Raw genomic sequence first — 16,912 nt, 5'->3', positions numbered from 1 at the left:
TGACATATAATAGATTTTTAATCAATTATGGCTGCTATGAGTCCTACCAACGGCTTCAAATTCCAGTCATTTGTACCTGTCAACTCTTCCAAGAGTGTAAGCACCTTGGAGGCAGGCCATTTCAGACACTTCTTTATATCTGCCCATTCCCCAGCACTCTGCTTCATGTAATATTCCATGCATTTATGCTAAATGGATTACTGTAATTCTTTGGTTGGCATTCTGCTCACCTAGATTTTAAGCATACATGCTAGAGTATGTTAAAATGCTCTTTAATCCAGGAATGTAGTATGTATTAATACCCTTATTGCAAGACTCCTGGCAATCTTATTTATTACACGTTGAAAGGAAAGTTGTATCTATTAAGAAGTAAAATCACAAAGTCTTCAGTGCATAAGAAAATTGCTGTTGTCATGTTTTCCGTTTCTCTTTCCATTGGCTTGAAAAATGCAAGTACTCCTTCACTGATATTTTGTCTTCCAGATTTTAAAATAAGAGGAATCTGCATCCTATAACAGAATGACAGAAACATGAATCAGTCTCTTCTACCCTTGTTTTTTACAATTAATTCCTTCTGTTTTGAGGAGCTATATCATTATGATTCACTGTTGAGAATCCTTATAAAACCTGGGCAAATTCTTAAATCAGAATAAAAATCATAGCCAAAATTCTAGATCTACACAAAAATATCTCTAATGGGCTTAGCATAGTTATTTCCCTGTCATTTGTTAGCATCTGACTATGCCATTTCATAAATGCTGAAATTTCTATTATTACTCTTCTGGATCAGCATGTCACACCTACACTGACTTGCCTTAATAAATACAAAGAACAGTATCTTTAGAATTAAAATAATTGACAGACAACTTCAAAATCTTTTGTGGACTTTGAGTACATTGCTTAAAGAGTAAAACAAGGCAACTCAGTCTCTAAGAGTTAACATTTCATTTGGGAAGATATCCATTTACCGCTTTCAAGAATTTGCACTAAGTAAGACAAAAATTAATTATAACACAAAATTCAATGCAATTCTTTATGCCTAAAATTAATAACGATTCATCAAAACAAAGTTCCAGACATAATGTTCCTAGCTTAAATGACAGAAACAAATTCAAGTATTATCAACAAGTACATTTAGTTTGGGATAATACTGGCATCTCTTAACTTAGATGCTTATAAACAAATTTCAATAAGGAGATGGATATATACAATACAAAATAACCGTGGGGCGGAAAGGAGCAAGGAGGAGAGAATTAAGTAAAAAAAAAGAGGAACAACTTTTAAAAGTTTCTAGGGTTTTGTGTAAAGAATAAGGTATATCTCAGAAATGGTTCTGGGAAATGAAAGGATACCCAGTTTATCATAAAGTGATAAAGCAGTAAGACCACGTAATAAGCAATATTTTAAAGATGTCGGTAGGAAGAGAGAGGTCATCATTTTTAGCAAATGTGAGATGTAATGAAGTGCCTAGATTTATTGAGTGATGTTTATATCTTACAGTTAGGTATTCTGTAAACAAAAAAAAATCCTTATGGACATTCCTGAAAGAACAGCTGCTACAGTGGGACTGAAACTCTAGCCCCTAGTCCTTTGCCCTCTGAAACAATTATTTCTATAATGCATTCTCTCTCTGCCATATTATTTAACTCTTTGATCTTTACTATCTGTTTGCTGAATATCCTCCTGCCGTCAAAACAAAAGCATTAACAGCTAATACTTAATAATCATAACACTCCACGGTATATTTTAAGAGCTTTCCACATACTAAATCATTTACTCCCCATAACAATCCTATGACTAGGTGCTATTATCATCAGTAATCTCCATTTTGTAGATGGGGAGACTGAAAGAGAAGTTACTTGCCTGGGGTCATGGGACGAGTATGGGGTAGAGCTGGGATTTCAACCTAGGTAGACCGGCACCAGGCTCCATGCTCTTAACCAGGATGCTGTGTTACCTCTTTAGTAAGGTGGCCTTTCCCTCTCAACTCTTATCCATCACTGGGCACAATGCCACTATATCTGCTGTCCTCTAAATTTCAAACTCAGATGTAATATTTGATGAAGCTCTACCTTTGGAACCATCCCACACTACCAAGTCCCAGTGTTGGGACTTAATGTTACCAAAACACTTATAAATGTTTTGGCCCAAAGCAAACTGGTTAGTAGAAAATGAATAGCCCCCTTCATGATTTTTCAAGCTCTAGACATGTTAGTGCATATTGAAAGTTTTATAACCTTTAAGTCTCTTTAAGTATTTTGTTTTCTTTTGTTTTTTTGCTTTTTTCACTAATTCATTTTCACTGTCCTGCAAAAAGCTGGAACAAATGTCTAACAATTTGTGATTGCTTAAATAGTGGTAGGTTATATAATGATACAAATGGTATGATCCCATTTTATAATTCTCCTTATATACAATCCTTGCTAACATTTCTAAAAGAAGGTAGTAATCACTGAAAGAAATACTTTAACAGTAAAAACCATCCACAGAAATAATGCTTCTTTGCATAATCATATCTATATGATCTATAATTTTTAGCTTAACTCATTACATATCCTGTGCTGTTTATACATTAAACTCTTTTGATGGTCACAATTTTCTCAGAAATAGTTTATAACATTCCTTACTTTTCTGGAAGAATGAGTGCTGAAAGAATGAGCGATCAGCGTATTTTCCTAGACACATCTCAGATGTGCAAAGTGCTTCTGGAACAAAGTCAAAGGAACCAGCACTACATGTAAGAGTGAATCTCTTTTAATAGTGTGGAAGTGCTTTGACGGAGGTAGGCACAGGGCTGAGGTACACCAAGTCCTGGGGAGAAATGGGAGGGGAGGCCAGGTATCAACCCAAGGAGGTGACACTTGTAGACTTGTAGGATGGTTGGAGTTTGTGGGGACACATGGTAGAGAAAATGCATTTTGGCCCATACACTAGCCAAACAGTAAGGATAGAAGAAAAAATGGCAATCCTTGATTTGATTTTACCTTGTAGAAAACTTTCTCCAAGACCAGTAGTAATTTATAGTAAACCAACAGATAGGCATGGGGGAATGGAAAACTTTTTATACCTTTTGTATTTATATCATGAGGTTGGTGGAAAGTTAGTAAGAAAAGTTTTCAAGCACTAGAAGATGTCTTACTTTCCTACAAGATTGATATGTATTCAGAAATGTATAAATTGGTCTTACCACACCATTCTTAAAGTTCTCAATCCTTTTCTTTCCTAATTTGTCAGTTATCCACCAGGCCCAGGTTGGCATATACTGCCACAAATATGCCATTAACAAAAAAGGCTGATCCGCAATCCAAACTTCCTTCAAATCATTGGCCATGCTGATTAACATCAGCTGCACACAACGACTGGCTGCCATCTTGTGGGACTGATCTGCATCGCTGCCTGTAGTCTAAGAAAATTTTGAAAAATTAGGGATGTGTATTTATCCAAGTTATCTCACAGAACTTTTAGGCTAGAAAGGACCCAGAAGACATCTAGTTGAGTGACTCCTTTAATGTGGCCTCATGCCCCTTACGAGTCCCGACAGGTACTAATGGGTGCCTATAAGCTATTTGTAATATTTCAAAAAGCCTAATGGAATTCATACACTTAACCAGATAAGGTTGTGCACGCTAACTACAAGATAAAGGTTCTCTGCTTTTAATTAGAATTGTACCATCTTAAAGTACTTAATGATAATTCCATGTCACTTTAATAGTAAAAAATTTTAAACAAATTATCAATACATACATTTAGCAAGTGAAATTCTATAAAATATGGAGTCCATGGGGATGAAATGGAGGAAGAAGATAAAAGCAGTTTCTTGGTATTGAACAAATCTGGTACTGCTACTCTAGTTAACCCATTACCATTGTACAAATAAACTGAGGCCCAGAAAGGCAGTAACTTATCTGTGCTCACACAGATCATTTAGTAGTAGCCAGTTCTATATTCCTAGTCCCTTGATTCCTACAATAGAGTGCTTATTCTATTTTACCATAGTGCCTCCACAGAAAATGTGAAAATGTAAACTGTAAACATTTACATAGAAGCATATATACATTTATATCTCAATTGAAATATTAGTGGAGAAGAAGGAAAATTTCATGGCCTTTAGAGAGATTTTTGTATTAGTGAGTGATACTGGATTCTTCATGAGACATTCACCATTCATTTGATAGATCACTTATGTGTATATGAGCTGAGGGAAGCACAGGCCTGGGTGAGGCTAACCTAAAATTAGTACAACTCAACAAGCTTTTTTCTAAGCTCCTTCACCATAATCCCTTTTTAAAATCCCAGTAAGATTTAATGTACTAAAATTCAGCCACACAGAACCTTTCAACGTTGCTATAATTTGTGAATTGATTAAAACTGGGTTTTTAAAATACTGATAGTGCACATAATAGTGGATTACTTATAAGCAGTATCTTAGTAATTTCTTTAGCTTTTATTAAAACTGGATGCCAAAGCCCTATCAGCTAACCTTAACCATTTTCCTAATGCTGAGTTAAGTTCTGTAAATAGTTCATAAGCAATTCCAACATGAAAACCCTGAGGCATAGTGATATGATGCCAGTGTATAACTACTAAAGCATTCAAATTATTCCCCAACTAGAAATTTTTACCTTTGTGACTTCTTCAGTTAGGGCATTCTTCACAATATTTGATTGCACAGGTCCTGGGCAAATGTTAGAAACTGTTATACCTGGGTATGTAGCAAGTTCAATTCGGAGGGTATTAAAATATCCCTAAAAGGCAAAAAAAAAAAAAAAAACAAGTAAAATTAAATATAGTCACATATCTCATGTTCACTAATAGCACTGAATTACTTTTCTTCAACTTTTTATGAAGGACAACAGCAGCAGAAAATGTTCTGAAATGCCTGAGTAAAGGATAGGAAATGTAATTACGCAAGATGAGGCATTTTTAAATGTAAGTCTGAAAGCAATCTAGAAGAGGCATTCTCAGCTCTTCCCAGGTATGAATGGTTCATCCCCGCATTGGCAGTGGCAGCTCGTGCCACCAGTGATTTAGCACTGGATAAGTGAGAGACTACCCCTGGAGGGTCTGATACACCCTCCCACCCAGTCGCCGCCAGCTCCCCACTCCACAAGGGTTGCATGTTCTCCACTGAGCATCACTGAGGCTGGGTTTCTTTTCCTCCCTCAAAGTGGCCTAAAGTGCAGATGTTGGGGCAAGGGGGAACAAGCGGGGATTAGTACTAAACCGAAACTATCACAGAGGAACAGTTCAACCTTTTCAATTACTATTTGAATAGATAATTAGTTTCAGCAAAGATTTATATTTTGGGGGTAGTAAGAGAGTACACGGCTAGTTAAAAATGTAGTATGATTGCTTACTCAATGGCTTTTGTAAAAACAAGCTGGACCCTCTAGACTTAAAAGATACTGCCCATTTCTAAACCAAATAGGGAGTAAACATCTATATCCCTTCACCTCCTCTCTAAATCAGGAAATATTCCAAGACTACATTGTGATAAACTGAATTAATTGAAAAGCCTAAATAAGCAGCTAACCCAGGGTACATTCATTTATGATCCAATAACATCAAACAGTTACCAGCCTTTAATGCTGATGCCTAACAAACACAGGGTCTTTGAGGGTTCACGCTGTCAGAGACTAATACAGTGCCTGACTCAGATGGACAGGAAAAAAGCCTTCATGAATGAACTCCTGCATCCTTAACCTTCTGCCACTCTAAGCAAAAGAGGGGAGAGGACACCATGAAAGCCAATACACCAGACACGAAAACCTCTCCTTGTTTGCAATCACATCTAGTATAGTGTGTGAACTTCTGAATGACAAATAAGTTCACTCTCTAGCTTGCTGGGTATCGGGGAAGGAAATGTGCTCTTCAAAAAGAGCCTCCTGGGGCTTCCCTGGTGGCACAGTGGTTGAGAGTCCGCCTGCCGATGCAGGTGACATGGGTTCGTGCCCCAGTCCGGGAAGATACCACATGCTGCGGAGCGGCTGGGCCCGTGAGCCATGGCCGCTGAGCCGCAACGGGAGAGGCCACAACAGTGAGAGGCCCGCGTACCGCAAAAAAAAAAAAAAAAAAAAAAAGAGCCTCCTGGTCTCAGTGTTCAGCTACTGGTATAACCAGAGTCTCAACCTGCCACATGGTATCAGATGATCAAATCCAATAATAAAACAGTGAGTCTTGGAGGGCAGGCCAGACAACTCATATTGTGTTTGACTGAAAGCATCTTGCATGTCTTATGAGATACTAAGTGCGAAACAGATGGAATGGCCAGCTTCCCTCATCTGCCTGCCTTAGACTTGCCCAACTGCTCTGCAGGAAGTAACTGATACCCCACTACCAAATATGAGGAAATCATCACTCCCGTATTTCATTTCATCACTCTGCAACTGTCTGCTCTTCACAGCAGAAAGAGGATCCTAAGGAACCAAAGCTTCAAATTTTCATGAAACTGATGACCATTCAACTATTGCATCTCATTATTCCAACAGTGAAACATTCTACTTAAACTGACCTTCAACAGCATTAATTATAAATCATTTGTCTTTCTTAATCAGTCTCCTCCTATTGGCCTTATGATTTAGTTTGCTCCATGTTATAGTTTAGTAACATTTCTTATCCACTCTTAAGCCAGCATTAAAAATTCATTCGTTTCTAATATTCACATCTCATAAATTATGCAAGCCAAATTAAGCTTTCTCTGAGACTCTGCCTTAACTAGATTTTCTTCTTCCAATGAAATCAGAGTAAACAGAGTCAAGGCTAGTCCCAGTAGGGATATGAACACAGGGCTCATCATTCAGTGGGCAGTTCCTACGTCTGACATGCATGTATATTTAGAAATTCAGGTAAAATAAACACCAACAACAATGGGGAAGGAAAAAGAAGTCAAGGAAATGAGGACAAGTACATCCTGAAATGTGTGTAGAAGAAACAAGGGGTAGACCCCAAATTTTCCATGAAGATGTGTTATAAATGAGGATAAGGTAAAGGGTGACATGTCAACTAGACTATACAGTTTTCATGGGCAAGGATATCATATCTTATCATCTTTATACTTCCAGGACCTGTTGCAGTGCATGACACAGTGTAGGTGTTCAAGACATGTTTGCTAAATTAGGAAGAGGCATGTAAGGCTGAAGTCTTTTTTAGCATCATCTGGGTAAGTCTTCTACCCGAGATCTCCTTGGGTCTCTCTCTGTCTCCATACATCACTACCCAGTTCCGATGATCTCTTGCAGTGAAGGCCGTATGTCCCATATACACATTCAGGTCAGTTCTATCCGAGTTGAGTTTTGGCAGCCTTACCTGAAGAGCATGTTTGCTGGCACAATATCCAGCAGAAAGGGGTGCAGATATAACACCCAGGAGGCTAGTCACAGTAACAATTTTTCCTTGCTTCCTCTCAATCATGTGAGGCAGAACACACTTTGTCAAGGACACCGTCCCTAAGTAGTTAACCTCTATTAGCTCCTTGTAGACGTCCAGGCTGGTGTCCACACACAAAGAACGCTGGGATACTCCACCATTGTTGACCAGAATGTCAATCTAATTAAAGAAAATCAGAAAAGGGGCACTTTAGAGATGACCTGTAAATGTATTGTTGCAATTCCCAGGGATGGCTGGTTATATTGTTAACTTGATGAATCAATGGAACAGGATGGTATATTTCCAGAAGTCAACAATAAAAAAGATAAAAGGAAAATCAGAATTCACCTATGGATCTAAATTCTCAACTTAAGTGACTTTTTATGGAAAATAATATGTCACAAAAATAATAGGCACAGTGGATTTTTAGCTTCTTTTGTTCTACATGGAGGAGTTAGTATTTGTGAAGGGAGGAAAAGTTCTAATTACATAAAGCCACAGACTCAGAGATTAAGAGGCCCAACTCATGGGCCTTCATCACACTGCATGAACCCATTTGCCTAAAGCCCTTTGAATGACAGCACCATAGATGGGAATCTCTTTTGCAGCTACTTCAAAGCAAGATTCATGCACTCAAAATGCTACTTACTTTGCCAAACTCCTGGAGAACTGCTTTGGTAGCCATTTCATGGGAACTTCTGTTAGTCAGGTCAAGGGGCAAAATGAGTATATCTTTTCCTTTCAAATTGCCATTCTCTAAATAAAGACACTTAAAAATTAATGTGGAAGTCATGTGCTATTTACATTAACATTTAACACCCACCCTACAACCACATTTGGCAATGAACTCATTTCTGGGTGGCCCTGTGGATGAGGTTCTCTTCAGTGACCAAGAAGAGGGCTGGTGGTGATATGGCAACATATCGGACAAAAAGCTGGGTACACAGGAAGTAGAATTCCTCTCTTCAGCTTGAATATATACAGCCTAATATTGGAACAGACTCCAGAAGAAATCAAGATTATACTACAAACTAAAAAAAGCAAAAATTTTAGAGCAATTTCTTTATAAGTACAGAGGTACATCTGTACAGCTGTTATATGATAGGTTCACTACTTGATTTTTAAACATATTTTTAAAAATTTTATGCTGAAAATCAATAAGAAGTTGAGTCCTCCAGTCACATGACACACAGAAGCTTCCTTCCAGAGGCTAAGGATTCCAGGAGGCAAACTAGGAAAAGGATACAGTCCTGAAATTCACAACCAAGAAACAAGTTGTGCTGTAATGGCCCTTTCTATTTCTGTTCATCAAAAGAGCAACTGAAACTAATTTCCTGAATTCTAACCTTGAAATACAACAAGGTTGTGTTTCAATAAGAAAAACAAGTAAGTAGAGAAAACAAGAGGTGTAAAGGCTTTATGGGCAAAGGAGTAAATTGTGAAACAGTAACTGTTTTTTAAAAGAAATAGTTTGCACTAATGATCTGACAAATAAAAGGAAACAGCCTTATTCCAGCTAAGAAATGCTGTTATGGTTCATTTCTGCCAGTGCAAGTCTCAACAGAGGAGGAGCAACTGCCATAAGAAGTGGCCCAGTTCAAAAACACAAGAAGCCTTTGAAAGCAATATCATGAAAGAGGGCTTGTGGCCTTGGCAACTAACTCTGTTTCTGGGTGGTTAGTTCCATCAGCAATCAGCAAAGTGAAAGAAAGATTTTTAAAGAATGACAGGTAAATGACCAAAAAAATGGTCTACCGGAAAATTCAAAATTATTTCAGTGTAGATACTAAATGTCCCATGAGAAATAATAATTTTATTACTTGAGGCTGCTTTCACTGTGAACATAACTACACCAAAACCCAAACAGACAAAAACATTGTTGTCCTATATATATGAAAAATATATGAAATATATTTAAATATATAAAATATATTTAATAAATATAAAAATAAAATAAAAATTATGAAAAATGCAACCTCAAGTTGCATTTTTCAAACTTAATTCTATTCTGAGACTTCCCTAGTAGTCCAGTGGTTAAGACTCCATGCTTCCACTGCAAAGGGGCATGGGTACGATCCCTGGTCTGGGAACTAAGATCCCACATGTGTGGCGTGCCCGAAAAAAAAAAATTTAACTCTATTCCTGTTTTTTCCTGGTAACAAAAATCTTATACCATTTCATATGATTTTAATATCTGATGTTTTACCAAAATGTCAATTAAATTTCTCTGGTTACATACATGTATATCATACATAAGAACCAAACTGTTCTTTCTCTAAGACAAAAATATAAGACATTTATTTGGTCACTAAAAATCCACTAGCATTTGAGAGAATTGATGGTCACTCCCTAATGCTAAGAACCAGTGTCAAAAAAAAAGTAGAAATGTGGCAGAAAAAGAGAAGAAAAAGGCCAGGCCAGCAGACTAAGAGATGACAAAAGAAAGAGGACTTGGATCAAAGCACGTAGAGCATTTGGAAACAGAGTCTACTGCCCAGGAGAATTCCCCTCTTCCCTCTAAAATTCCCAAATTTTGACTTTGGGTTCTGATTTACTTCTAGGAAGCACTGCTGCTATTTTAGATTTACTTACCAAGGCATCTTCTTTTCACCCTTTCCAGCTCATGCACTCTTCTGGATGACAGCACAAGAGAAACTCCTAGTTTGGACAGCTGGTAAGCCAGCTCTTCACCAATCCCACTTGATGCTCCAGTCACCCACACCACCATATCAGTCAGCTCCCATTCTATTGAAAAAGGAGTGGGGATTGAGGGGAGAAAATAAGCTATGGGTTACATCCGTAAATCAAAGATTAACCAAAGGAAAAAAGTAGTTTTAAACAATATCACTGAATATGAAGACATAATGTGTGGCGCTTAAAAATTTAAATATCCTATGTTTACAGCCTTGATTGTGGTGATGGTCTCACAGGTGTATACTTATCCCCAAACTCACCCAGTTATATACATTAAATATGGACAATTTCTTATATAATAATCATACCTAAATAAAGTGGTTTAAAATTTTTTTAATTAAATATCCTAAGAAAACACTTCCTACCTAGTGCTACAAATCGTATTAGTAACAGTTATTAACATGTTATTTTGTGTATTCTAGACTCTTGGTGAGTTTTCCAGACTTTACTTCAAGGTATAACTCCATGGTCTGACTCTAAGGCTCTATTTATCTGTATATTTGATCAAGAAAAGTAAGGGTAAGTAAATAGAAAGTATCTGGACTCACATTCTCACTTTCCTTATTTATAAATGAGGGATTCAGATAAGATGATCACTAAAAGTCCCATCCAGTTTTCAATTCTGTTATTCTAATTTCTTGCAAATCTAAATATACCAAGTTCTACTCTAGGGTATGGTAGAATCACCCTGGATTTTTAAAGTCATGTTTTCCCCATTTGTCAATCATATCTGATGCCTATCAACTAAAGGTTTCTAGTGCCCCCCAAATGCCTGAGCTTTCATCTTAGAAGAATCTAGTAGTTCATCCAAGAAGAAATACATATGAGCAATGAAATGTACTCTGCTTGCCCAAGTATCATCTTGTTAAAGACTGTAGAAATGTAAAATAAAGCAATGACGAGTGGTTTACTCTCCAGTGAAAAACTTATTTGCCCTAAAGCACACAATAGCCACCGTCCATCTGAATTCGTAGAGAGTCCCTGTAGTGCAGTGTTCCTGTGTGCCTTGTTTATTAAAATGTGTTATTTATCAAAAATAGCAAACAAGGTTTTATTTAAGATACACATTGCTGATTTTAGATCAGAAAAGTTAAAATCAGGAAACTAGTTTACTGTTTTAGTCAAACAATTCTAAAACCTAACTGGCAGGTAATCAGTACGAGCTCTGGAGACTATCAGGGCTCAAATTCCAGTTGTGTCACACACAGCAATGAAATGCTCCCATGTGAGAATTCGGTGCCTTAATTTTCCAAACCTGGAAAACTGAATTAATAATAAAACCTCCTTCATAGGACTGTTGAGAGAAATGAGTTAAAACATGTAAAGCACTCAGAGCAGTGTGTGACACATACTCAGTGCTTAATAAAATGTCAACTGTAATTGTTGCTAGAATTGTTTAACAAATGGACTTTTTGGCAGCAAAACACATTGCATGTTATAATATCTCCAGCCAGGGGCAATGGGGTTACTAACTTTAATGGCTTAACATTTTTTCATTGCTTCCTATGTGCTTAAACAATATTACCTTATTAAAACCCTCACAAGGACCTTATGAAACAAGAATTCTCTCAATTTTATAGAAAAGGAAACTGAGGTTTACAGCACTAGACTGTAAATTTCCTTAAGGCTATAGGACCCTAACTCCCTTATCCATTGCTGTGTCCTCAGTGCATCGCACAGAGACTCGCATAGAGAAAGCACTCCATTAATCGCTGTTGAATAAACACCCAAGAACCCTGGCAGAGCTAGGATAGGAGTCCAGGTATATCTAGCTCCAAAGCCCACACTCTGATCACTAGCCTACACTGACCACGTTTTAATAAGATCAATATCTTAGAACCCAACTGTCTCAGCCATTCAAGAAAATGTCCTCAGGAAAGAGGTGTCATGTGAATATCTGAGCTAAGGACAGAAACATCCCAAATACTGTGTCTGGGCTACAATGCTTTCCTATCATCTGATGTGCTTTTTTCTTTTTTCTTTTTTTGGCTGCAGCTTGAAGGATCTCAGTTCCCTAACCTGGGCCACGGCAATGAAAGCTCCAAGTCCTAACCACTAGACCACCAGGGAACTCCCACATCTGATGTACTTTTGTGGCAAGGCTCAACTGAGCAACCTTCCTGAAGGACTTTATCAGGAATAGCAGAATGTATATTCAGATAGTCATTCATTGACTACTCATTGTTCCAAAGTTCTGCAATACACAAGACTCCAAGGTGAATATAATTTGTTTGTAACTATTTACTAACTAGCACAGAACTAACAAAGATTTCTTCATTTGTATACCAATATGCAAACATGATTTAAATGCAACAATGAAAACCCGCAGGCTCACATTTACCTTAGTACACCTGCAGTTCTGGCACCCTTCCTCCCACTCTGGAGAAGAAAACTTTTTTATTCAGCACCAACTTTTGTTTAACAATTCAACAGAATCTGGCATCCATAACTGGCCTCTCCTAAAGAGCTTCTGAAAGCAGATTCTTGGAGTTGGAAGGACACTTAGAGTTCAACCCCCAACCCAGTTTCAGAATTCTCCCCTCAGGCTGTTGACTAGTCTCTATTTAATTTCCTCACAGGAAGAGTAAGCTAGTTATCTCTGAGGCACTGGTTCCTTTTTAAGGCAAGTCTAATCATTCAAGGGGTTCAGGGATTCTTCCATATACTGATAACTTTAACTTCCACCAGCCGTTGGCAGCAGTTCTGCCTTGTGGTGTCAGGAAGAATAAATCAAGCCTGTTTTGCACATGACAGTGTCTCATTTATTTGAAGACAGCTGTTATGTCCTCCCTACGTCCTTTCATCTCTTGCTTCTCTAAGGCTAAACACCTCCAATTTCTGCTACCTTTCCTCAGATGACATGGCATCCGATTTCCTCTCTTCTGCTCACACCCTCTGCACAAGCTCCAGCTGGTCAGTGTTCCTACTGAAAGGAGCTGGCCAGAGAAGGACACAGGATTCCCATGGGGTCTGGACAGTTCAGAGCAAGGTGACATGACTAAATCGCTTCCCTTGTCCCTCAGAAGGGAGGCTCCGTGAGAGCCCAGGCAGTGGCTGGCTCAGTCACTGCTGTGTCCCCAGTGCCCAGCACAGAGGCCAACACAAGCAGGTATTCAGAAAACATCTGTTGTTGTTTGCAGTTTGTTCCATCAGACACTAAACATCTCCCAGGATTGCCTAATCTTTTCTGGCACTTCAGTTGACTCACATCGAGGTTACTGCCAACTAAAATCTGAGTCTTCCTCACATGTGCTGCTGTTGAGACTTTTCCTACTCTGGACTGGTGCCATGGATTTTTCTGGATCTACATGCAATACCTAAAATTAGTCACTCTTAAATTTCACCATGTGAGATACATGCTTGGAAATGCAGAGACTATCTCCAGAAGGATACATAAAAGGCAGGAAATGGTGGTTGCCTCCAAAGAGGCATACTGGGTGGCTGGGAGACAAGGGTGGAAGAGAGCTTTACTTGTCACCATACATCCCTTTGTATTTTTAAAATTTGCCTTATGTGAGTATATTGTCTATTTTTTAAAGTGATAAAAAGTAATAAACCTATAGAGAAGAAAAAGAGGATAATTTTTTTTTAACCTTAAAAGAGTCTGCCCATCTTTGCAGGCTGAGCTGTTTGGGGAACTTGAGTCTATCTTCATGTTCCTTTAACTTTTTTTCATTATCACCTCACCCCCACCCCCAGCCCCTAAACGTCTTTTTAGTCATTTTTTCCTAATAAGTCCTCCAAGACATTTTAATTTCACAGATATACTGTATATCTGTTTATGTATTTACATATATCTATCTGTGCTTTATACATAAAAGGAGTTCTATAAAGTTTACTCTTCAGTCAATGCAGGTTTAAGAATGGTGAAATTTAAAAATTAAGTTAAAAGTTAAGTTAAAATTTAAAAGCTATTAACATTTAACTTTACAACTGTAAACTTACAGAAGTTATTTTGCTAAATAACTTGTATTTACTTCAATTGTAATGTATTATATTACATATGTAAATTGGCAAATTATACAGCTACATAATAATAGCAAAGTAATTAAATGTATTAAAAAACCCTTCAAAACTGATACTTTTCCAGCAAAAGTAAGACACTGAAAAAACTAAATGAATTTCTTAAAAGTTACCTTTAGCCACCTTAACTTTTAACTTTTACTTGATATGTTAAAATAACTTTTCATTTAACTAGCTGCTAGATATTGTCAACATTTTTCCTTTTCAGCACTTGACATTATCAGTTGAATAACTTTTATAGAATAATAAAATATAAGGTATTTTTATGAAATTCTCAAAGTCCAATTTAACAAAAGCACTGAGGATCAAGCACAAACATCCACAAAGCAGCCAATAGGCACATGCATTCCATCTGTTGAGATGGAGCAAATGAATAAGAGAAAGTCTACCAATCACAGCCATCTATTTACCATAGTTCTGTAGCCCTGATCTTGCACATGTGTTATGTATTTTCCATGAACTCAATGTCAGCCCTACACACGCTATACCCCCAAAAACCCAAGAAGAAAAATGAAATACTAAGGAATAATATTTTGTTGGGTAGAGATGAGCTTTGGAGGGGCATAAAACATTGTACCGTCTAAGATTTTTTTCTGTCCCCAAGAACCAGTTCTCACCCCTGTGTAAGTGATATGGCTCCTCTTCCCTCCCTGGTTCCAGTTTTTGGTGTTTTTTTTTAACAGTTTTAATGGAGTATAATTGCTTTACACTGTTGTGTTAGTTTCTGCTGTACAACAAAGTGAATCAGCTATAGGTATACATATATCCCCATATCCTCTCCCTCTTGAGCCTCCCTCCCACCCTACTTATCCCACCCCTCTAGGTCGTCACAAAGCATTGAGCTGATCTCCCTGTGCTATGCAGCAGCTTCCCACTAGCTACCTATTTTACATTCGGTAGGGGATATATGTCAGTGCTACTCTCTCACTTCGTCCCAGCTTCCCAACCCCCCCCCCACCCCGTGTCCTCCAGTCCCGTCTCTATATCTGCATCTCTATTCCTGCCCTGCCACTAAGTTCATCAGTACCTTTTATTTAGATTCCATATATGTGCGTTAGCATACAGTATTTGTTTTTCTCTTTCTGACTTACTTCACTCTGTATGACAGACTCTAGGTCCATCCACCTCATTACAAATAACTCAGTTTCGTTCCTTTTTATGGCTGAGTAACATTCCATTGTATATATGTGCCACATCTTCTTTATCCATTCATCTGTCAATGGACATTTAGGTTGCTTCCATGTCCTCCTGGCTATTGTAAATAGTGCTGCAACGAACACTGGGGTACATGTCTCTTTTTGAATTATGGTTTTCTCAGGGTATATGCCTGGCTCCACTTTTAAAGCATACTAGTTATCACTTCCAAGCAAACCTCCTCACATGATTTGGATAGTTTCATACAGGAAACTAGGTCCAGGGAAATCCCACTTCCCCCCTGGCCCTTACAGATCCAAAGCCTAGCTCTGGGCAGTCTATTGAATTTCTCTGAGCATTAGTTTCCCTATCTGGAAAATAAGCTTAAGAGTCACTGTAAAGGTGACCTGTCATGTGTGAAAAGGGCCTAGCCCAGTGCTTAGCACATAGAATGCGTTTAGTAAACGACCATCAAATATTAAGCAGTGCAAAGATAAAAGTGAGACAGGCAGAACGCCTTTTAGTATGCCAGTAATGATCTTCCTCCAGGCAAAACGCCAATCCAGTTCTTTCTATGGTTATACTTTTATCCCATTGAGTAAGCAGGTATGTGGGTGACTCTGGATTACCTCAAATTTTATTTCGCTACTCTGAGTAGAGTGAGAAATGGCAGATAAACAACTGCACAAAGTAGCCTCAAAAGGAGTCTCCTTTACGAACGCACTGTTTCTCAAAGTATTGTCCTCCAACGCTGCATCAGAATCCCTGGGAGCGGGGTTGAGAATTCTGAGATTTGTGGGCGCCCCACAATGCTCTCTTACGCTGGCAACCAGGCAAGTCTATATGGACCAGGACAGAAGACAAAAGGCCCCGGCCCCTTCCTCCCCGAACCGCAGCCCCGGGGAAAGAGGCAGCCTCGCTTCCCGGAAGCTCCACGCCACCCTTCGCGAGGGACGCGAAGGCAGCGGAAATCGGACCGCACGGAGCCCGGCCTCCCACTCCGGAAAGGCGGCTGCGGGTCCTCACCTGGGCGTCGCCCCTGCCACTCGGCCCACAGCAGGGTCAGGTCGCCGTCGGCCCGCAGGAAGCGTACCAGCTGCACCACGAGCGCGAGCAGCGCGCACAGCGCCAGCAGCCAGAGCAGCAGGTCCCAGCTCATCGCGGCCGCGCGCGCCCTGCTACGCAGGACGAAAACCAACCGACCAACAGAGCCACCGCCCGAGTCTAAGCCGCGCGGCAGCGCTCGTGCCTCAGCACCGCCTCCGCCGCCGCCGCGCCCGCCCTCGGCCCGGGCCCGCCCAGAGAGCCGGCAGAAGGGAGGAGTGGCCAGGTGCGCCCAGACCGGCCCCCCGGCGGCCGGGAGCCGCCCCTCGGCTGCGCGCGCTGGGCGTGGGCGATGCCCGCCCAGCGCCCCGCCCGACGATCGCTGCGCAGGTTTTGCCTGCTTGTGCTCCTAATAAGGGGTTGCAGTAGGAACAGACGGCATGGATGACTTAAGGACTTGGCGAAACTCCTGTTGGTACGGTAGTCACAGCATTTATAATCTCAAGAACGATTCTTTTACAGTTGTTTTGAGGGCAAATAGTTTTCGAAGCTCAGAAAGAGCACAAGTATTCCAACCTATGAATTCGACCTCCTCCTCCCCCTTCTTTCTTTAACTAGATGAACCCAACAAACCGTAAATTTGTTTCCACCC

At 39.4% G+C, this 16,912-nt stretch overlaps 1 protein-coding gene across 1 annotated transcript; it reads right to left on the bottom strand.

Moving 5' to 3' along the window:
• DHRS7 (dehydrogenase/reductase 7) lies at nucleotides 1-16,476 on the bottom strand. Its single transcript, XM_060096110.1, has 7 exons — nucleotides 16,243-16,476; nucleotides 9,958-10,110; nucleotides 8,015-8,121; nucleotides 7,306-7,545; nucleotides 4,623-4,745; nucleotides 3,188-3,403; nucleotides 1-509 (listed from the first exon to the last, which is right to left on the bottom strand). Exons 1-7 carry the CDS (start codon nucleotides 16,373-16,375, stop codon nucleotides 462-464), a joined length of 1,020 nt encoding a protein of 339 aa, XP_059952093.1. The 5' UTR covers nucleotides 16,376-16,476; the 3' UTR covers nucleotides 1-461.
• Between the last annotated feature and the right edge of the window lie 436 nt (nucleotides 16,477-16,912).

The sequence above is a fragment of the Mesoplodon densirostris genome, chromosome 4 (assembly GCF_025265405.1).
Source record: "Mesoplodon densirostris isolate mMesDen1 chromosome 4, mMesDen1 primary haplotype, whole genome shotgun sequence".
NCBI classification, from domain to species: Eukaryota; Metazoa; Chordata; class Mammalia; order Artiodactyla; family Ziphiidae; genus Mesoplodon; species Mesoplodon densirostris.
The sequence above is the reverse complement of the archived record's forward strand: the minus strand, read 5'-3'. Positions and strand labels throughout refer to the sequence as shown.